Genomic DNA, 24,415 nt, shown 5'->3' on the forward strand with positions numbered 1-24,415 from the left:
CAGTTAGACATGGAAAATGAGAGAAGTCACCCAGACCCAAACAGCAGAAGGGCACTCAGCAAACTGTTCAGTCCATTCAGAGCCACCATCTGTAAGAAACCTGGGCATCTTCTGAAAACATACACAAGATGCCTCCTCCTCCTTGTTCAGGCCATGGATAAAAGGTAGTTGTAACAGCTGGCTAATTTTATGGCTGGCAAACTCTTATCTCAATTCAGTCTTAATAGTGATTTCTGCTCAAATATGAGCAAACACAGAATATCCTTAAATGACCTTATCTGGAAAGTGAAGATTTTAGGGTTGTGCAGAGAAGCTCTTACATCAAGTGGATCATCCCTTTTTCATCTGGAAGGGTGAATGTTGCACATGCCAGAAAGTTTGCGTCAGTTAATGACACCAAATATAAGTATTTCCAGTAAAAAACATGACAAATGTTATTTTTAACAGCTATAAGGATATATTAAAGTACTAGAAAGTGGTAAAAATTGTTTATTTTCATACGATTCTCTGCTTGGCAGAAGTGTGGAATGAAAGACAAAATAAAATAAAAACTCACTCCCCATAACTAGCCAAGAGTTATATGAAGGCAAATGACTGGCAATATCTCTAAGGTAAAACAGAAGACTTTTGCTTCCATGCTTCTGGGTCACCTTTTAACTTATCTATGATTTTAGGCCAAAATATTGCTGGGTAAAGTAGAATAATATCTTTGGCATATAATATACCTCTCTGGTAATTCTGCATGAATGCCTAACACTATGTCCCTGCACTGTTGTGAAGGACTTCTTCCACTTCAGAAAACCTGTTTAAAATTTGTCACTGAAGTAAGAACAGGAAGGCTTTTGCTATGAGACAAACCATCATCCATGCTCCAGTGAGTTTGTCTCAGTGAAAGTATTCGAGCAGTTTTAATCACTCTCCACAAAATATCAGGTACAGCTGACAAATAGTTAAGTTTTAATGCCTCCCAGCTATTAGCTGTCACCCTCCCACCTGAAGCCTGGTTCTTAACTGCACATTAGAGAGACAAGAACCAGGTCTGGAGATTCTCCAGATAAACCCCTCCAGCTTAAGAGAAACGTGAAATTCAGACTTACAATACATGAGGGTAGAAGATTTAAAGTACACAGTGTAGAACTGATAAAACCTTTTCATGCTACCAGCTGGATCCTTCAAAAAGTATGTGTAAAAATATATCATACAATTACCATGGAAATAGGCAGTGCCCCAGTCTTCAGCATGAACTCAGTCTTGGAGGCAGAAGTGAGCTAAAATGGATCTACAGGCAATGTCCTGCTTTTCTAGAATCCTAAGGGCACAATCCTGTAATCACTACACACATTAAAGTCTCAGTGTAACAGCCTGCAACGGGTGAGCTGTAAAATATCACATCTTTGTATAAAGAAAAAGAAAATTGACTCATTGAAGTCAGTAGACAAATTCCCACAGCAAAATCCCTGTGCTTTTTGCTGTCAATAGTTTTGGCCCAGATCTTAAAGCAGAAAACACAAGACCAGACAAAAGAACAGAAATGGACAAAAGCAGGAAGCATTTAGATCTGCCATGATATCATGCTTAATAACAACTGGGATTAAATGTTAATACATTATACATATTGTCAAATACTTGCCCTTTTTTATTGCACAGTTATTCTTGTGTCTTGTACGTGACCTTTAAAGTGTAAAACAGAGAGAGTATTTGCTTGATCTGCAACAATGATCTTTAGACATGGTGGCCAAGAATTTGCCAATCAGGAGGTTCAGAAGTTGAGTTTCATTAACATTTCCTATTCCATACAGGCAATAAGTAATTGATACCTTCAGTTGTCACACAAAAAAAATAAAATGAATGGTTTCAAGCAATTTTCATTTAAGAAAAATATATCCTCTGGACAATACTTAAAACAGCAGGAACCATCCTAGTGTAAGCACATAAACCTATAAAGTTACAGTGCTATTGCCAAACCAACTTGAATAGTATCTGGATGCATATGCATTACTGGTCACTGGCAAAACACGGATGGAAATTTCCTTCATCTCTGCATGTCATCTATGAAATGCTGGGCTAATGGAAGGAATTTTATTTTCAACAAAGAGGTTAATAACTATAAAGGTTGCTTAGAAAAATTATTTTTACAAGGAAAAACCCTGAAGAAACAATACACAGATACTTTAGCAAGTAATGCAGGCTAGGAAACAGTAGTTACTGAATATGTATTAAAGCACAAAAAATAATATATGCTCAAACTAGTTGAACACTGAAGAGATCATTTATCTCTGCCAATGTGCTAACTCACATGTGCGTCCATGTCACGTATTTTCCCACTACTGGCACATAATAATAATAATAGGCAGCTCTGGAATGGAGCTCCTGAAGCTCCAAATAGAGACTTACAGGATTGTCACATTCCTATAAATAATTGTGTATCATAATGAAACACTGCAGTTTGTTCCCATTCTCAATACCGCTATTAGGCAGCTACTTCAGGGTTCTACTCTCAAGATGGTTAAACATCCTCCAGTTTCCACAGCAAGATTAACACAGGGCCAATACACTAATTGCTGTGCCCACAGTGCCTTTAAATACCACTACTCCTTATCTAGCCTCTTGCTATGACAGGCAGCCATGCTATGTCATTAATACCTTTCTTCAGACAGTATAAAAGAAATCTGACATAAAATAGACTGTCCATTCCCTAATGACACTGATAAACTTTATCTTTTCTTTTCTCTGGATGTTGTTTTCCATGTCAGAATTTACCAGTGCTATTAAGTTAGAATTGAGTTCTGCAATGCTGTGTTTCCATTTATGAGATCCAAGAAGAAATTTTGCACATAGGGACCCCCTATGTGCATGACAATGCATTTTGACTTCCATCTTCAAGGTCATCCAGTTATAACTGTATTGTTCTCTCAGTCATTTGTGTTGACAGTTCCTCCTAACTTTATCTTGAATCTAATCTTAATCTTTTGTCCCAGTCACTAATGAAACATTAAGCAATTGTCGTCCAAGTGATTCTGTGCATAGTCTTTCTCTAGGCTAGTATTCCTCTTTCAGCAGTCAGTTATTATCTTTCTCTCCCACTCCTCATTAATTTCCCACTTCACACACCAGACTACATCTCCTCTAAGTTAATTTCCAGTACAGCACTCCATGAAATGGCTTTATGATAGTCCAAATTCATGAGGTCTCTGTATTCCCCTCATTTAAGGGGGGGTGAGGAGGGGATAAAATCAAAGAAAGGTGTAAAATGAGTTAGGATAAGTTTCATCTTCCAGATAAATCCAGTTTCTTTACTTTTCCATTCACCTCTATGTTATTAATTATTCCTTCCTCAAAATGCATTCCAAAGCCTTATACACTTCAGATCAGACAGACACACTCAGAGTTTCCTGGCTCTTTCCCTTCTATATATTTCAGTACTACTTTAGCTATTCCCTAGCCACTTGGTAACACCCTTGTTTTGATAGACTTGTTAAAAATTCCTGCTATCAGAGCTGTGATTTCATGTAAAGTCCTTTCAAAGCTCTGTAAGAAATTCTTATCTGAGCCCCCTGATGTGACTGCATTGAAGCTCCAATGAGTTTGCTGCCTTCTTGAATTATAATAAATAAACTCCTAAAGACAAGAGTACATGTCATATGGCAAAACTGGATGTACAGAGTGGTTTACATAATTGCTGGTAGCAATTTCTTTAAAAAACAAAACAAATATTCCTTCATAAACAAGATGGTGTTTTCACTTCAGAATAACAGCATCTAGGGAAATATCTGCAATGAATACAAAGGCGTGTACACAAACACTTACTGTCCTTGTACGGACAAACTATTTAGAAGGAGAATTATATCCACATTGCACTGTAAGCTGTTTACCAAAGAAGCTACATAAGGAGGTTTGTATGGAAGAGGTTTGTATCTCCCTGTTCCTGGCACTAACATTGCATGCCCAATACAAAATATGTTACTAAAATTACACAATATTGGTCTTTAACAAATGTGTTGACCATAACCATAAGTTCCTTTAGGAAGTGTACAGCTGAACATAAACAGACAATGTGTGCTGGCAGCCCAGAAGGCAAATCACATCCTGGGCTGCATCAAAAGAAGCATGGCCAGCAGATCAAGAGTTGTGATTCTTTCACCTTACTCTGCTCTGGTGAGACCTCACCTGGTGTACTGTGTCCAGCTCTGGAGTCCTCAATACAAGAATGACATGGACCTGATGGAGCAGGTCCAGAGGAGGGCAATGAAAATGATCAGAGGGTTGGAACACCTCGCATATGAAGACAGTGTAAGGGAGCTGAGGTTGTTCACCCTGGAGAAGGCTCCAGGGAGACCTAATTGCCACCTTCCAGTACCTGAAGGAGACCTGCAAGAATGAGATTTGCCAGGTAATCATCTTTTTTTTTTTAACCCCTCTGTTTTCCCATATGTAATGGCCAAGTATTTCTATCTTGCTAGTATTATGATGGAATGAACAGCCTACACAGTTAATGTTCTGTATGATCTCAGACTTGTAAGCTTCAGTTGCAATACCCTCAACATGCATCTACACCACAGGTATAGGTTTAAAGCAAGATATGTTGGCATCCACACCAGCTAGACAGCAATTAGTGACACTACCCTGCAGACAAAGCAGCTTTGTCTTTGCCAGCTGCAGACATTTCAGATCTGACCTTGCCACCTTCTAAATTTACGCCACCACCAAAGTGCATCTGCAAAACTCATCTCTCCTTCAACTCTAGGTCCATCTCCTCCTATTCTCCTGTCAAATCATATTTAAATACCCTGTCTTCACCTACAAGACCTTGCATAGTAATAGATAATACAGAAATAACAACATGCTGAGCATTTATCAAGCAAGTCCTTTTTAAGAAAACAGAGGAGCAAGACCTTTATAGCCCACTCCATCAATTACAGCCCTGCCACATTTCACCCACTAATACCTTCCTCCACATCACACTTCCTTGCCTGTGACTTTCATATTAAAAGCAGGACTCCTCCCAGCTCCAGCATCCTACAGAAAAGATGCAGATCAGAGGGAGATCATAGTGCTGCAAAACAGAAAGGGATCATGTGCAGAATAGCACAGCGAGCTGGAGATGCCTCAGCAAACTCTCTCCCAGCTGCAGCCTTGCACCATGGTGAGACCCCAGTCACATGAACTGATTTGCCCATCACAAGATTAGACACATAGACTATATATCCTGTTCTGGGCTGCAATGCAAAAGACACGCAATGCTCACCCAGCCTGCAGACACCAAAAGGCAATGCAACAATAGAACGACTCACAAGCATACTGCCTGATAACTGTAGTTACAGGGCTGCAAACAAATCTCCTTCAGCTCATTTTTTTTTGGCCTAGCACTGCCATGTTCTGAGATGTAGGTAGCTTTTCAGTGATCCCTGTCTGCAACTCCTTTAGGTTTGTCTGTAACACATTTAATTACATTTTGGAGATTAGACTATCAGAAGATTAAGCAAGTCCTAAATAGGGGGGAAAAAAAAAGGCCTTCTGAGACATAAATCTTGCAAGTATGGCTCCATATAGCACAAGTCCAGATTCCTGAACGGTTTATGATTCTGTAAAATCTTCACTGTAAAAGACTGCATATACTTAAAATTTGCAAAGGTAGCAGCTTAAGTTATTTCTAGTCAGCTCATAAAAATCTGTCTTTAGCACTTTTTTCCTAAGAAAAAAGAAAGAAACCCAGACATACTCTAAGCTCAGTAAAAAGATAAGATTCTGGATATAATACCAAAATGACTTCACCTTTTATTTTGTAAGGGTTCAAAACAATAGTAGATGAAAGTTTACATATAAGCATAAAGGATCTGCCAAAATGAAAGTGAAAACCCAACAAATTGTATTTCAGACACCTTGACATATTATGCACCATGCATGCTGTCAGCTTCACTGTCCTTTCCTTTGCTGTAGGCCGAATGCTTGAATACCAATCTTATTAAACTACAACTCTGAATTTATCCACTATATATAACATTCCAGATGTTGTACCAGCTGGGAACAGGCCCTTAGGCCATCTTTGGTTGATCTCTTAGTCACTTTCCAGTTTTTGCCAGGCATTCATCCAAAAATATGAAGGAAAGTGCTAAAAACAGATGTCAGAGCTAATGGTTTTTTTCTTCACGGTAGGAAACGCAGCAAACTTGCACCCTACACCTATTCTATGAAATATGAATGTTGTCGACAAACCGTAAGTTAATTTTAAATTAAACCAAAACGCAGCAAAGTTAATTCATACACTGTTTTTCTGACAACAGGCCAGCCTCCATCAGTCTGTTCTTAGAAAATATTATGCACTCGTTTGGACTTTTTCATTAAGATGGAAAAATCTTCTGATGTCGTCAATCTGCAAAACTGGTTTAAAGCCTCTTATTTAAGAAAAAGCAATGCTTAAAATGTAAACTTGACTGACTGCAATTCAGGGTAAGCTTTATGACAACATTGGAGTAATGGGAGTTATTATATCAGTACACTTCTGAACTATGAAAGAGGAAGACCTGTTGGCCCCATTGTATTACAGAAATTATTTCAGCTTGCACTCACCACAATGAGAACGGGAGATGTTCGGATCTCCCCAAGAGGTGCGCTCTCCTTGGGGTCTTTCAGGAGTTTAGGCATGGAATTTCAAAGAACAGGGCTAGAAAGGAGGCCCTGATCCTGCCAACACGTTTGCACATGTGCATCTTTACTTATGTGGGTAGTTCACTGACGTAGATGGGAGTCCTCACAAGAATTAAGTTATGCATGTGTATAAGTGTTTGGGCCCTAGACTGTAAGGTCTGTGTAAGAGAGGTCATCTATCCTATCTGGTCTAGACAGCCTTCCAAATTTTCTGTCTGCACTCACCAAAATATTAACAAACATATGTGGAACCAATTCTCAGAAAGACTTTCTGGTGCTGCCAGCAAAACCTCCCTTCACTATGTAGGACCTTGGGCTCTCATGCAGCAAAGTACAGGAGACAATTCCTTTTGACACTCTAAAGACATGCTCTTTAAAATGAATTTTTGGGTCTTTATTAAAAGGAAGTTGCTTAACTGCACAGAAAAATGACAATTCATAAGAAATATTTTCACCCTCCTTTTCTTTGCCTCACATTCATTAGAATGCAGCGCTGAAAATATGAGAAAACCAGACTATCCTATAGCCTCAGTATTGAAGGAGCAGGGGAAGAATGAACATTAACTGGCAAGTTCATTGTTAAGTATAAAAATATTTGCAAAAGGAACAAAATCTTTTTCAAATGGAATAAAAAGAGCAGGGAAACTTTAAAACTTAGCCCTAGTACTTAAATAAGATACTCAGGATACAATTCCAATTCATACATTAGAGTATCACCCTAATGCAAGCAGTTACCACTGAAGCCAGCACTCAAAGGTGGTAAAATTTCATGGCTTATAGTGTGATATTTGAATATATTTTACATCACCTATTAGTAACATCAAAAAAAATCCACACTCAAGCCCACTTTGTGTAAGTAAAATTGAGGCACTGCAAGCTTGTTTTGGTTTTTTGTTTTGTTTTTAAGTGGGATAACAAAGAGAGGTGTCTTGCCATATGTTATATTGATGCCATGAGGCATTATATGAGCTGTCTGAAAGAGCACAGCTTGTTTCTTCAGGTTTATACCATGTAAAACCATAACATTTAGACAAAGAAAGACTACTGACTTTTACACTGCACACTGAAGCCAATGTGCACATTTTCAGTAAAGATGGGAGCATGAGAACGGAGTAGCAACCCACATTTTGTCAATGTTCTGATGCAAGAACATCATTAATCAAACTGATCAAGTATTTTAAAAATGGAATTCATTTCAGCATTCATGCTGTGTGAATAGGATTGCTTGTAAAAGTCACAGAAAATTCTGTGATCCTCACCAAATCTGCCAGCACTTGGTTCCAATTAATAAAGTTTACAACAAGTCTACCCACATACTTTTGACATCAGAATTGAAACAGGCATTGAACCTGCATCTCTGCAGAATACTGAGGATGTAATGAAGCTCATGCTTTATAGCATCTATCCCATTTTTTCAGCAATGTCTAACACTGTACAGTATTTCTTCTGGGGTAATACAGTGTGCCTGGAATCAATAGCAAATCTTTTTCCATTAAAAAATTAATGCCAGATCCAATGTCTATTGAAATTACTATGATTTTTGGACCAAAGCCTAAATAATCAGGTAAAGGAGAACATATCATCTTGTATTCACAATTGTGACCATTTCCAAAGGGTTGTTTTTAAAACTACAGAAACAACCCATATCATACAGCAACTAATTTGTCTTACCCATGTGCTAATACTCTGCTCTGCTTCATGAACCTGCAAATCAGCTAAAGGTTTGGTGCCTTCTTTTCAAGTCCTTTCTCTCCTATGCGACATAAAAACCATTAACCCAAGAAAGGCTAGAAAGGCTTGCACCATTAAAGGACTAAAATACTTCACCTTATAGCATGATAATACTAATAAATAAATTTCACTAGCAATAAGGTATTTTTATGAAGATAGATTACGCAGGCTCAAGTGTCAAGAGGTCAAGTCTCAGAGCATTAGAGTCTCAAGGGTATTAAAAAAAAGTCCATACTGTTCCCAGTTCACTGACTGCTACTTCTAGACCAACAGTCAGCCTAACAGCTGCCTGTCTATAGGAAAATGAGGGGGAGGGGCAGAAACACAATACACCAGAGAATGAAAAGGAATGTTTGATTTGACAATCATTACACAAGATGTGGAATATACAATTTCTGTCAAGTGTATTGAAGTACTAAAGGCTAGTGTTCAAGTACAGCATTACTCTTTACCAAAGATCACACTGAACCCTCATCTAAAGCATTGAGGACCTTCAACCATTACCTCAAATCACATGCAAGCATTTATTTCTGTCAATAGTTTACTACAGATGTGCAAAACCGTCTCTTGACATTCATATATCTTGCATGCTGGAAGTTGAACCCAAAGTTTCAGTGGTTTCCTTCGTTTCCCAGGAGTGATGGTTTAAAGGAATGCAAAAATAAGTATTATTTTTTAGGCTATGGCCCAAAGAGAAAAGCAAATGACTTCCATAAAACAGAGGGAGAATAAAAATAACAACAACCACCACCACCACTGAGCTTTCATAACACAAAAGAACAATTAACAAATTCCATGTACTTTTTTTGTTTTGTTTAATGCAAAACATCCTCCCACTTCTGTTACTGAAAACCATGGTCATGTTCAGTACCCTTGAGTCAAGTTCTTATAAGCCTACAAAGCTAGGTTCACCAACAGCATTGGTAGGAAGCTACAAATTGCAGCCTGACACTTGGAACACTGCACCAGGATGCTTACCTGGAGATTAGAGCTACTTCTATCTCTCAAAAAATCTGTATGTACTCCTATTCTTTAAAGCCAAAATGATTCTTAAGATGCTATTTCTTGTATTATTTATTCTACTTAGCCCTGTTCTGATCCTGAAGCTCAATCATTCCTGCCCATCCTACGACCTGCCCTGCAAATCAGTTCTGCTTTCTGTAACAAAAGCAGTGAATAATAGCATTTTCCTCTGTCCAGAGATGTTTGACCTTCTTCCTTTTCATCAATCATTACCTTATCAGTCTCTTAACGTAACCAAATAACAAGGGCCTAACTTCCCCTTGCAAACTGAGACAGTTGTTTATAAAACAGCATAAAGATTTAGCATCCAGTCAGTAAAGAAGAGGAGCTCCTGCCCTTCCTGGCCATGTGGCAGCTGGATCACTTGACAACATCACATAAACACACTTTTATTGAATTAGATATCAGAAAAGACAGTTGCTGAAAGCTGGGAAGTAGAAGAGACAGTCCCTTTATTTTGTCATTACATCAACAGCACATTATTAATGTGTGTTGTGAAGCACGGTACAGTTTGTTTCACATTAGGAGCACTAAAGTGCTTCAGACCTTACAGTATCACAACCTGTAACACTTCCTAAGCTCTGAAAACAATAAATACAGTTGTCAGCACTGATCCTTTCAAGAACCTGTATCTACTATTTTTTGCTGTTGTTGCCAGAATTGGTAATTAATGGATGCAATTTTCTTCCAAGTGAGCAAATAGCTTTCAAAGTCTAATAGTCAGTAGAAATAAATTAGGTTTTCTGGCAATGCAGACAGTTACTTTGAAATAGTGTGAAGTAAAATAACTGGTTTAAGTGGTGAAGAGATCGTTCTTCAGCTGTCCCAAAGCTGGTTTAATACACAGGTGCTAATAATATCAAGCACCATTTTAACTATTTCTAGAAACAAAGCCAAGATAGGTAGATTTTTTAAGAAAGGTTTTTCACTGCATCTTCCACATTAGTGGCACACAAATTGAAAGAAATGGAGGTTCCAGTGTATCTCTATTAAAAAGGTCATTGTGATGCCCAACTTTACTATAAATCTGTTTTTCATGATGGACAGGCCTGAAAGGATGACTGTCAAGGATGTGAGGGATGTCATCTATATGCTCTACAATGTAAATTCCATTTAAATTACCCTCTGCCTCGTGTCCTGGCTTTAACTTGGCTGGCAGCTGAGCCTCTGCGCCCTGGCTACAACAGAGGGGTTTTCTTGTTCCCCCACTGCCTTCTGGGTGGGCAAAGAGGAAAGGAGCCAAAGGAAAAATAAAAAAGGCCAAAATGTCAGTTGAGATAAAGACAATTTGATACTCTATTACAGGAATATCAGATTACACAAAGGGAAGGAAAGAAAAAAAAATCTTAAGAAAAGATACCAGCGTACACTGTGAAAACCTGCAATGCCGATGTGCCTGAATTGAAAACAGAACCAAAAAGGAAGAAACATTTTAAAAAAGAAGAATAAGAAACTTCACAAGCTACAGAATACATTACAAGTCCCATAAATCCCACCAACCCCTTTCCTGTCGTACAGTGTGCATGACGTCAGCTTGGTGTAGAACACACCATCCAAGCTTGCTCTGTTGCTCTGTACCACTTGGAGAGGGGGCTAGTCCCATCCCCCATGCCTCCTCACGGGGCCAGTCAGCTTAAAACAATACACTTTGCAAAACAATAGAATTGCATCAGAAAAACCTTACATAAAATGATTTATTTTATCAAGGAAGCATTTCTACTGAGTACTATTTCAAAGCCAGTATAAATGGAAGGGGTTTTTATTCTCCATGTTGAGAGAGATCTCTCATGGATATTTTTTAATGTTATCTGTGACAGAAGCAGCACAAGAGAAAACAAAATAATGCAATGAAGTACATAAATCCTTCATGAAAAGTTCAGTAATACAACAATTTTATCTTCTCATTTGTGCAAATATGAACAAATGAATAGCTTGAGAAGTTCAACAAATTAACCTGTGTTATTGAAAAACTAAATACAATCTGTTCTGGAATGACTGAGGCCAAGGCAAAAACATAGCTTCAAAATTTATGTGCATTGTGTAACCCAATTAATTCACCATTGTGCTTTATCAGCCTAAAATGCACTCTATTCCATGTACAATCTGAAGAATGGCTTTCCAGTTCCAAGCACAGCGTTTCCTACAGCACTTGAAATACATCTTTTTGATTTAGAAGCACTTCTCTACTGTATCTCAATGAACTCTTATTGATAGATGAAAGCAGTGGTGCGTCAAGAGCTGTGTGCATGGGATCATTTCTGCTATCTCCAGACCTTTCAGTCTAAATTTAGAAATTTGAAGTTATGCCTTTATCAATGTCAAAATTCTTGGATAAGTACATGTGCCAACTGCCCTGGTTCACTGGGGGCATGAGGTCAGTGGTACATTCACATTACATTGTATTAATCTCTCAGAACATAATCATTGGTCCCCTGTATGGAATGTCAAGTTAATGTCTAGTCTGTATATTGTTAAGTCATTTCATCAGGTCTCTTGTTACTAGTGCAATGGAGCAGAACTCAGTTAAAGACTTTACAGCAAAATATTTGCCCCTACTATACATCCTTCTGCCTGCTCCCAGAGGGATAAGAAGCAAAAAATGTATTTAGGATGACTCTAAACTGAAAACCTCAGAACATAAAACACTGAACAAAAAATTACTTCATTACCTCATTAAAAATGTGTATGGCAGAGAAAGTATTTTAAAAAGCCACTTCAGTACTGAAGTTTTTTTCTTTTGATATAGACCAACCTCAACTCCTACTGTTTTCTATGAACAACACAACACTGAGCTTAAAATGTTAGCTGGTGCTTTTAAAAGTGCCAGCTCCTCATTCAGCTTACCAATAAACAAAAGTATATTAAAGCATTTTTCACTTCACTAAGCAATCTATCACACATAAGAATGCATCACCAATGATACAATTACTTGTACATATGTTAGTGTCACACTTCCAGCAAGCCATTAGCCTAAACAAAACTATTGTTTGAATAGGATCATGCCTGACTTGTGCAGTACCAGTCTCTGTAAGGGTAGTTTTGCCTGGAATTGTAAATGGTTTTCATTTGCTCTTAATCCCTGCCTCCTTTCCCTCCTTCCTACTCCAAATCAGAAACACATTTCCCTTGATTGCAGAGCTAATTTCCCTATCCATGTAACAGCATTTAAAAAAATAAAATTCCACAATCCCCACCCCCCCAAAACAACAACCTAAAGGAGTCCAAATTAAATCTCCAAACAAAAAAATAAAGGTATCAAAAAGCAAGCAAAAGAGCTGAAAATGCAGGAGCACCTAACATCTTCAGTTAATCTTCCATTAACTCACAAAATTATGCATTTTTGCACAGCCCTAACAAACACATGGCTCCAAACTCTTTGAATGTGATTTTAAACTCTTTATTAATATTTGGGTATTGAGTACCACAAACCTGACCTCATATTTTTCACTTACCAAAGACGTTTCAGAACTACTTGCAGGATTCAAGTCAGAGGAATTTGTATTATTCTAGTATCAGCACACTGGCGGAGTAAGGAGACTGCAAGGTCAGTTCCTTACTGAACTGAAGAGGAAAATTTCTAATGTAATGCTAAAATTCAAGTAGCCAAGTATTAGCAGTTACCCTCTGGTGCTTAGCCAAAATTCTATCAGCTCACTCTCAGAATATATAAATGAAACCATAGTATCTGGTGATGGAAGGTTTGCATTGCAGAAAGACACCTGAAATCATCTCTGGCTGCGTGAGATCAGCTTGTCTCATTCCAAAGAGAATCTTTCCATTAAAAGCTTGACATTGAGATTCAAGATGTTAACTCTTTTTAACAGTTCTCATGTTCCTTCAGGGTATCAAAAAAGAAAAAAAAGAAGCAGCAAGCCACACTATAACACAGGTTTCTGGCTCCTTCTCAAAAGGAGAGTGCTGCAGCTTTATGCACTTGGGTAGCAAGTGTGTGCTAACTTAGAACTCTTACTCCCTTCTCAAGATTAGAGCTTGTCTTCACTGATATGTAAATTTTAAATAATTTGTCCCTTACATGACTCATCTACAAACCCCCAAATTTCTAGCTCAAATTCACTGGTGATTTACAAGCAAACCAGCTGTCAAAGGGGGGAAGAGAAGGGAAAAAAAAAAAGGGGAGGGGCGGGCGAGGCGGCAGGGGGGGAGGCTCAGACTAGGACTAGAAGCCAGTAAGTAGCTGACAGTCAAACCCAGGCTGTAACCCACATACAGCTCCAGAGGCAGAGCAGGGGACGATAGCAATCATCAGCAGGTGGAGTGGGAAAGCAGGTAAAAGAAACAGGGGAAATGGTTGTCAGCCCAGCTGGATCCATACAACAACTTCTGTCTGCACAGCAGTCTACTTTATGTGGTATGAAAAGCTTCCACAACACCACAAAGATTTATTGCTGCTTGACTACAAATAAAAAGGTGAAGTAAGAGGGTCTATTAGTTTATTTCTGTGTTCACTTTGAAATTATCCAGACCCTGGCTTCAACTGCCTTTGTTTATTTATTTATTTGTACTTTACCATACTTCTTTCACCCCTGATAAAGCAGAAACCATGGCCAAGCATTTCTCTTCATGAAGGACAAGGCATGTCTCAGAATATCTACTCTTTCAGTTTTGACATTCACTTTACAGCAGAGTTTGCTAGCAAACCCAAAGGCTAGTTATCAAAAACAGTAGAGCCTTGGCCTGCGTATAACAAGTTGTGTATCCAGTTGAAAACAGACTGACTGATTTCCACCTTGCCTCCAAGAGCTAAACGCTCAAGTCTGAAAGTGCAGATTTTCATTATTGTAATTCCTTGCTGGGTGGTTTCAAGATGCCCACATTTACACTCTTCCTGGAAGTTTAAACCATTTAGAAGGAGCGAGGTCAGCCAGAACACTAATTGGTCAAGCAAACTTTTCTCACTTATAACAAGATAAGCTTTTTTTTTTTTTCTTTCCTCCCCCTCTAAGTCTCCTTCAGAGAGCCAATGAAAGTGGAATGGTACTTCAAACATATTCAGCCCAACCAAGTTTTCTCTGCTGTCCTTATTGGTGGTCTGTCATATGGAACGGTTTTAATACTTGGAAGCAATACCTTAAGTGTCAGAAAACAAGAACATTTTATTTCTGCAAGAAAGCTTTCCAGTACTACTAGTATTCTGCAGAAGGAAAAATTCCTCGTAGTAGATTAAAAGGTGAAAAGCCAAAAGAAATCAGAAAGAAAACTAGGAAACTATTCCTTATGGCAAGGTTCAGCTTACAATCTGAGAGGTGGGGGAAGGGCTGTTACTTATATATTTATTTTAAAACTCATTGAAGAATGATAGGAGAGGGGCCTATTTTTTTCCAGTCTCAGATTTCTTATGGCAAATGAAGTCTTTGGCTACACATCAAAATCTATTTGGTACTAAGTTAGATTTAAATTACATTGACTCAGTAGAATTTTAGAAATGCAGTATGCAACACACTGATGCAAGACACAGCTTGTTGAACAATGCAGAAGCTGTAAAAAAATGCTCAGTGTAAACATTTCTGTTCTTTGGGAGTCGTTAAAAGTATTTCCTTTGAACCCCTGTTCTTCTTTTTTCCCTGAAGGTAAAGCAGTAAATGTGTGAAAACTATAGCATGCCATTCTGTCCAGTATCTAAAAGTTATTTTCTTCTATAGTCATGGAGGGAGAAAAAACTGTGTTCACTGAATTTTGAAAACATCTAGCCAAAGAGTTTCATCTGCATGTAATTCTTAAGTATGCACAGAGCAACTGAATATGCAAAGGGGTTAGTGCAATCCTGTACAAAAATGAGAACACAGTCCTGCCAGATTAAACCAGAACAAAATGTACTATCTCGCATGTACAACATGAATCCATATGTAGTTTTACTGGGCTAGAACAGAGTACAGTGTGTTCCCATTAATATTTACTCATCTTCCATTTCAAACTGTAAGCTTGTCTTTTCAGATAGCAAATACTTCTGAATATTTAAGTAACAGCTAGCTCTATTTTACTGAGATTACTATCTAACAAAGGAATGAATGATTCTGATTAAACTGGCTCCCTGCTTGAAAACTATCACACCAAACAGCCAAAGAAAACCCCTTTGAAACATTCCGGTGCTTTGGAGGATGGAAGGAAACTAATCTTGGATCATCATGATGATGCATAAAAATAATACCCCTCTATCCCAACAAACTGGAAATTTTATCAGCCTGGATATGAGGAACAGTGCAGTGGGAGAAGGGCACACTTGGGAAGATGCAGAAGGATCACTTTTCTGGCAAGGGTCTCAATGTTTTATTTGCTAGCCAATAGAAGAGAGGTTGTAATCCACCCTGTTGTCCCATCCTCATGCCACTGTCATAGGAACCACTCTGAGATATCTGGTATCTTGTTTTGTTGGGGTCAAATGCACAAGACTGTTTCACTTTTCCAGTTTTCAACTAAATTAATGCAACTTAGGATGTACTGGAACACCAGGACTCGGTAGGGATACCCACAGGAAAATTCCGATGTTCAGGAAAAAGGAAGGAAAGTATTTCCCACAAGCCAGCACATCTTCACATTGGGCAGAATAGAAAGTGTATTGTTAGAATGGAATTCAAAGTGTGTGAGACAATGTTACTGTATTTTAATTTTTGTTATATGGCAATCTTTCTGCAATGATCCCAGCTCTACATTGGGTACATGAGGTAATTTTAAAATGGCCTTTCCACGTGCATACATTCATCTCTTTTTGTTCACCTGCATATCGTTATCACAACTACCACCTATCATGCCTGTCCACACCATCTTAAAGAAATGCAAGAAACTATCTGATTAAGGATTTTCATCCTCTGGTTTAAGACATGCTTCCGTTTATGGCATAAATGTCAAATGAAAGTGTACAACGAAACAGAAATCAACAAAAATTCCAAGTTCTCTGTCTCAGTTTGACCACATGATAAAATTGAGTTTTGTATGAGCATTTCAGCAAAAGCCCAAGTAAATGATACTACAGTCCTATGATTAATGTCATAGAAAGTTACAGAAAATAATCTTTCTATTCACTGAAGAATTCCTGGTTTACTTGCAGGAAGGCTAACTAGAGATACAGATCAGTTCCCATCTGCATTCAATGTATTTGTATCTTTTAAGAAGTAACACATAAGGACTAAATTTTCTATCAAAAGAAACTACTACTACCAAAGTTGTTTTTATTTTCCAGAAGTATTACATAAGGACTGAATTTTCTATCAAAAGAAACTACTACTACTAAAGTTGTTTTTATTTTCAACATTCTGATGTTTTAGCACCATTTTCTGTTCCAAGAATACAAATTTATTTTCATACTGCTCACTGTCTGGGAAGAGCAGGCTTCAAAGCTGAATCACATCTTCAAAGCTAAATCCCATCTGTGAAAGAACAGAAGCTGATCACATCCCAGATCCAATTCAGATCCCAATGGAATTAATAGCAATCTTTCCATCAAATGGAATTGAGCTTGCAATTGGATTCCATATAGTACTACGCTGGTATCTGAGGGGGGTTTTGAGGAGAAAGCATTTAATTTGGTTTTTAATCAGCTATGCTATTCACACAGTCCAAACAGTCTATTCAAAGACTCAGACTACCCCTCTGGTATATTTGAGTTATCATTGTCTCTAAAATGTGCCCCATTTAATGGAAACTGGTGATGAAAATGTATTACCTTTATAGTGCTTCTCAACTACTGTCATTAAATGCAGGCTGAGTTGCAGCTGCATTTTACTGTCCTGTAAGTTACTGCTTTTCCAGGTGGCTGGCCCAGGAGATATCTAAGTACCCTTTCTGTTGGTAATCAAGGGTCTGGGGTAGGAAAAGTATGAATTATTGCAAACAAACTAAATTCAAATAATTTACAGTAGTTCAGCATGCTTTCTATTGTATCTTTTCTGCTTCCTTTTGTGTTACTAGTAAAGTACTCAGTCTCATAAACATATCCATTCTCTTCTCCCTTTAGAATAGTGATGAGCAAACTATATTTCTCACAGTAGCCCTTGCAAGAAGACCACCTTCAAAATAAAGCTGTCAGTCACTTGACAGAACCACACCTTCTGACCACAGGGCAAGTTTGCCTCTTCTCTCCCTTTTAGAAGGAGTGTTTCCTAACAAACTCCCTCCTCTTACATTAAGAAACATACTGTGTCTATGAAGGTAATTCAGACAGTTTTGATGTGAAGCTCAAGTGACTTCTGGAACACATTGTGTTATGAGTAAATTTCCACAGCATGCCACACATTTCCTAGGTCTACTTTAGATCTTTTGCCAACATTAACAGCATTTCTTTCATGTTGCTTTCTTTACATTTATATCTATATTCCACGTTTAATAGAATGTTTCTATGGGTCTGGAGAAGGCATTAAAGATCTTTAACTTTAAAATACATAATTTGTTGCTTTCTAAACACTCTGCTTCATCCATTATTGCACTTTGCATTGGTTTTCTTATAATTCACTCAACCCTCCCTTCTAAAAACTTCATGAACTCGTAAAATGTGCTGACTTTTCCCAAGCTGGGAAATGCAAGATCTGCCTTTTACTGATTTAAGCATGAAATAGAACAATTTAGGACAGGTCAAACAATTCACAGAAAGCACAACCACTTCTGATTCTCCACATTTTACAGAACTAGTTGTAAACAACATTTCCCACACGTGATTTTGATCTATTATTTCTACAATTGCCTTAATTTTAATTTTGTATACTGTGTTACCATTCCATTTGCTATAAACTTGATCTTCAAAAGATAATGCACACTTTGTATCTTAATTTGTTTCACAGTAATCTATCTCAGAGTGACAAGAATATGACAATAGCTTTTTTGTATGTGCCATACTGACCTGGTCATCGTAGCGGTAAGTGAGGAATTGCTCCCCTGTGGTATCCTCAAGAAAACTCCCTTGTGGAGAAAGCGCAAACTCAGGCAAGAAGTATGCACCTTGGGATTGCTCTGCTCTTGTCTGTAAGAGATTCAGAAAGGTCACATTACAGCTACTGCAAGCACAAGTCAAAACCTAAAAAACCCTCTATGTGTATAATTACAAAGACTGCACACAAACTCCTGGGGCAGGGCAGGGGGAAGGAGGGGAAGTGTTTCCAGGCACAGCATTTCTGGCTGGATACTTTGCTACAGAGGTCTGTGATGAGAATATGCCAAATACTTACAAGGATTCAAAACCAAACACAATGCCTCAATAGAAGAATCATAGAATGGTCCAGGCTGGAAGGGACCTCCAAAGGTCATCTAGTTTGACCTTCCCGCAGTCAGAAGGGACATCCTCAACCAGATCAGGTTGACTAGGGCCTTGTCAAGCCTCACCTTGAATATCTCCAGGGAAGGGGCCTCAACCACCTCCCTGGGCAACGTGTTCCAGTGTTCCACTACCCTCACAGTAAATAACTTCTTCCTGATATCCAATCTAAATCTGCTCCTGTAGGCCCCCTTCAGATACTGGAAAGCTGCCATTAGGTCTCCTCGGAGTGTCCTCTTCCCCAGGCTGAGCAATCCCAACTCCCCCAGCCTGTCCTCATAGCAGAGATACTCCAACACCCTGATCATTTTCATGGCCCTCCTCTGGACCCTCTCCAGCAGGTCCACATCCTTCCTTCATCTAATAAATGAACAGACCATCTCTGGCTTACCAACTATCGCTGCTAAAAGGTGCTGTGAGAACCACGCGGGCAAAGCAGCATCATGCTATGCTTTCCTTATGTGCCTCACTAGACAGTTACTGGCTGCTGCAGGTAATAAGCTTTTGGTTAAATATGTTATGTCTATTCTTACAGAAAGACACAGAATCACAGAAACCATGACACAGCAAACTACTTTCCTGTCCTGCAGGAATATATTATTGCAAAGACATAATCAAAAGGGGAGCAGGGAATGAGTGAACACCAGTCAGTGGTCCATATTAGCTCTGCATGCTACTCACAACTGATAACAAGCATTTGAACACAGACTGGGAGAGGAAGACAGTCCCATTTGAAGCCATGGAGAGGTTAATTCTGTCAGAATCAAAGTCAGCACCTCCAGCTGTGCTGTCTGACACCTAGACCCTAATTAGACAAATGGCTTTTGCTTAAGTGAACCATGCATGTTCACTAATTATAACACACCTGAAATGTGCTGGACATGCTGAATGCTTGCTATTTGCATATCCTGTAATTGCATGGTTGGTCTAAAGCATCTCAGATACACAGCAAATGTGCTGCAGACTCATGTCCTTACTCCTCCTAAGTTGTAACACTACCCTGAGAAGCTAAATGGTTAGCATACTACAGAAAATGAGCAATCATCCTCTGAATGCAGAATATTGAGCCCAGCTGTGGCAGAGGAAGAGTGGAGATGGGCAAAGAGAGGAAAATTACCTTCCCAGAGGTTGAATCTTTTTAACGAAGACCTGGCCTTAAATGCACCATGTTACTGCTGGACATTTCCCAGTGAACCAACTTAAGAAATACTTAATTAAACGGTTCCTTTTATTTTCATGTAAAATTACTATGTATATGTCAAAGTGGGCAGTTGCCATGTACCAGTTTGCAAATTGTTGAGTAGCACTGTAGCAAATACAGGTGTGTAATCTCATTGCCAGGTAACTACAGATTTCAAAGTAATCTACATAATTTAAGTGGGTTGTGGTGGAAGGGTGGACCTTCCGCAGTTGCTCTCTTGCAGTAAATTCACTTTCTAAAGCTCACAGTTGATCTTCTAAAAGGCAGATAACATGTCATTCACAGTATGGGTCTGGAGAAGCTTACACTGCTCTTGCTTACTCTGTTCTGCAAAGCAGAAGCTGTCAGCGTCTCAGCCTGTAAACCCCATCACTTGTGACAGCATTAGATTAACATACTTGTTTTAAATCGAGCAATCTTTGTATAAACTAGAAATAGCTTGCAAAGGACATGTCTAGACTAGGGTAAAAGGTCATATTATATCATGCAAGACTGAACAAGATTTTAAAGAGGATTTTTTTCATCTTGCTCAATAAGAGTAATTAATGTTTACATCATGTTATCATGACATTTCTATAAAGCCTATTATAGAAGTAGTCTCTCTTGTACACTCCAGCCAACTGAATTTATTTACACAGAATTAAAAAATAAAATATAGAGAATAAATCTGCATTTGATAACAATACTTTCCTCATAAAACAACCCAACAGAGACTCACAGTTATGCTTCATGCTGAACCCAAGCTGGCTGCAGCTGATGCAAATCTTAAAAAGTTAAAGTACAACCCAGACATGAAACTAGCTGACATAATCTGGCATTTTTCCCCACTGGTTTCAATGGGCTATCGATAGATCCTACGTGAGGGAATATGGCAGTGATGTCATCCTATGATTTCAGCACAGGAGTAATGGACAAGAGATATGCCTTCTAAATCTCGAGTGGCCTGGGTTAAAGTACTTAACATTTCCACCTCAGTTTCCCCGTGTGTAAGACAATTACAACAACTGGCCTATATGAATGGTGTATTTTAAAGTTTAATTTATATGTGTAAAATACTTTGGAAAAGAATAGTGTTAAGTGTTAGTGATTCATAATAACATTTATCAAAGCTCTGTCCTCGTTTATGGAACTAAGAGAATCCAATTTACCCCACCACACTTTTTAGATAAATTAATATATCCCACTGTTACCTAATTTCCCATAAACAAATTTCTCAGTAGGATATATAGCGATTAGCTTGCTTGTGTTTCTCATCTTTCTGAGCTAAACATTTAAAATAGAAAGTCTTTGGATACTCATCAGTATTATACTTTGAATATAAAAAAATGCCAACATTTGAAGCTAATTTAACAAATATGACATGAAAAACTAAGGGCTTCTCCCCCACACATTCAATTCTCCTAGTAAAAGCTAATGAGCAGCTAGCCACTGGAGAAGTAGAAGAATGTTTGCTAGATTAAGGCAAGCAAAATCTGGCTTCCAAGAATGGAAAATTTCAATGTTAAGAAATGAATGTTTTCCAAGGTTACACAGGAGGTTACAATGGAAACTGATCTGCTAAATACAGCAATAGGTACTGCTAGCTACCAGTATAGCTAAAGAAAGTAAGAAAGAGCAGTGCATTTAATTAAAAATCTAAAAACCCACTACAAGTTGTACGGCAAAAGGATGTTGCTGACAATTAATCATAGCTGAAAAACAACCCAAATCAAGAAGTTCACTTAAAATAATACTTAAAAAAAAAAATCAAATCCTTGAATACTGAAAGAACTCTTTTGTATCAACTCATCAAAACCGCAGAACAACTTTTTTCCCCTCTAGATACAGGTACCTTCAAGCAGACCGCATGTGTCCAATTCACTTTCACTCATCCACTGTACTGAACACAAAGTCTACTGTTTCCATTTAGTTCACTTTATTCCCCACTGAGGAATCTACCGATGTTCCTTGTTAGGCTTTTATATTTGTATGGGCACTTCTACTTAAATGCAATTCAAATTTCAACACTCTGTGGATTTATAGTATATTTGAGATCATCTCTGAGCAACTTAGCAAATCCAGTATCATGTTTTAAACTAAAGGCTGCAAGTCCAAGGTTCAGAAAACAATTACACTTCATGCTAGTGTTTTAAATCTGCTTGATGGCCAGTTTAACATCATTAAAGTCAAATGTGTCAAATTACAAGGACACGTGAGATTTAGAATAGGCATTTTAAACCAGCCTTTATGGTCTTAAGCATATGAAGGCAGTGGAAGCTGCTTATGTAGTCAAGCCAGATATAACAACAATCACTGTATAAAATTAATTGATACTAATATATCGGGTAGCAAGGAAGCGTGTACTACTCTACTGACAAAATTTAGATGCTGGAAACAGACTGGTGATTCAAACACCCTTCTAGGTATCGGTTAATCAGAACATGTAACTTACAAGTCAGAAACTGAGAGAAATAAGATCTTCCATGCTATGTCATGCTACCTAAATGATCAAGGAAAACTACCATAAGTAGATAATGTATGTAGGTTCTGGGAAGTATAAAATGGCACTGTTCTTATTCAAAGTCTTATGCTCTGAACACAGCTTTGATCTCAGGTTGTGATTACTTCCTCACTCATCACTCCCTACCTGAGCACTTAAAGACTAAATTACCCTTCTACCTGCAATTGCAGAAGACAAAATGAATAGCTTATATGCAAGCCTCTGGTTTTTAAATCTCTCTCCACCATGAGCTGCATGTTGTCGTTTTTACTGCTGCCTGATTTCATTGCTCTATATGCTACTCTGACTAGAAGCATCTGCCTGAGAGTTGAAATTGCTGGATTTGGGGATTTTATATTTTATTTTATTACTGGAAGTAAGAGGGATGATTACTGAGTGCTTCCCAGCCAATGCTGACATTAGCAAGTAGCATGGCCAAATAGAATTGAATCTGCAGATGAAAATTGTGCAGAACCAAATACCTACACAAAGCATATTTGAAGGAAAGGAGCTTATTTTAACCTAGCTCTAGTCAATCCAAGAGACTGAGTATCCCTTAGAGACGGAAGAACAGTAGGTGTGCTGCCTGAGCGCACCTTCCAGTTCAGATTGACCCAAAAGAAATCCTGCAGACACATTCTGAAACCACAAAACAATGCAAACTACTTTAATCGCTCTTTTTACCCCTGATACCCAGGATTCATATTAATATTGTCACCCAATTCACTAGTAATTATTCAATCAGAGCAATTACTAAAATGTTGAGTTTCCCTATGACTAAAAATTACAAATACTAATCACTAGTCATTCCTTTCAAGGTACAGATTAACAATTCCATCCTAGGATTTAAACTGTTATTGCAATTTCAGATAAATTGAAAAATGTAGTTTAGTCTACAGTTCTCAGGGATCATTTGATACAAAGGCTATGACAAAGTTCAACCAAACCTCATAATAACTTGCCACTATTCCACTTAATCATGGTCACCAGGAGACTGGAAAGTAATTGTTTCATATTTATATATAAACAGCAGCAGCTTTATTAAGTGAGCTTTCAGCTAAGTCTAAGTTGTGAAGGTCAAGAAGATGAGAAAACAAAGATAGAATGTCTTGAAGAAATGAACATAATTAAAAATAAAACTAATTTTTCAGGCACAAAGGAATTTTTAATTTGAGCTTCTTGGCATCAAGTACCACATTAAGGAAAACAAACAAACAAACAAACAAAATCCCTATGTTCTTAAGTACATTTAATGCAAACCAGCATTACCTAGACTTAAAAAACAGCCACTCCCTAACCAGGCCTGCATGCTTGCTAAAAATTAGGAGCATAACGAGAAGAAACAGCTTTGTGTAATGAAGATTAAAACTTAAAAATTATCTATTTTAAATGCCAAAGATGGCAAAATATCACACTCTTCTTGAAACTGCCTCAATATCTTGTCTTTAAAAAGAGGGACAAAAGATAAAAATCCAGGCACCTAAAGCTTTATAGTTAGGCACAACTGCACCATCCTGCCCAAAACAAATTCCATCTTAAAAGACCAGCACAGTGAAGGCAGTTTGCTTCCCATAGTTTTGTGGCTTTTTTTTATTACTTCTTGTTGGAAGGAGAAAATTGGGCAGGATCTTGTTTCAGAAAGTGCTGTTTTAGGGAGAAAAGATGGGAAAAGCAGATAAAGTGAGAAAAATTATCTGCATTCTTAATGACTTGTAAATACACGTTTCTCAGATTAATTTGCATGGCAAGTCTAATCATATACCAAAATGTCTGCCTTCTGATTTAATTTAAGTGAAGTATCTGTCTCCTAAGCTGCTGTAGCACATGATTTATGCCCCAGGGAAGTAATACACCAGCTAAGTAGCAGTTCGGTTTAATGGCTTTTCAAGGACTCCAGTACAAAAATGTCACGGCATAGCAAGCCAGCTTCATCACAACAAGAAGTGTGTTAACAGAAAAACAAAGTCACATTAACACTTTGGAACTTCAGATATCTCCAGAGCAAGCATTCCTCATGAATAAATATCTAGTCAGACTCAGTCAAGCTTTTGCCATGGCCAAGATGTATAAAAATTAC

At 38.1% G+C, this 24,415-nt stretch overlaps 1 protein-coding gene across 4 annotated transcripts in view; it reads right to left on the minus strand.

Moving 5' to 3' along the window:
* The window catches only part of ADAMTSL3 (ADAMTS like 3), a 183,851-nt gene that overhangs the window by 134,208 nt on the left and 25,228 nt on the right, over positions 1-24,415 (minus strand). For all 4 annotated transcript variants that reach the window (XM_068143673.1, XM_068143674.1, XM_068143670.1 and 1 more), the window contains exon 3: positions 18,248-18,367. In XM_068143673.1, the coding sequence (XP_067999774.1) occupies positions 18,248-18,367 (120 nt within the window). The remainder of the gene's footprint in view (positions 1-18,247; positions 18,368-24,415) is intronic.

Source organism: Melanerpes formicivorus, unplaced genomic scaffold (genome assembly GCF_026170545.1).
Source record: "Melanerpes formicivorus ecotype bairdi unplaced genomic scaffold, bMelFor1.0.p_v2 SCAF_10, whole genome shotgun sequence".
Lineage (NCBI taxonomy): Eukaryota > Metazoa > Chordata > Aves > Piciformes > Picidae > Melanerpes > Melanerpes formicivorus.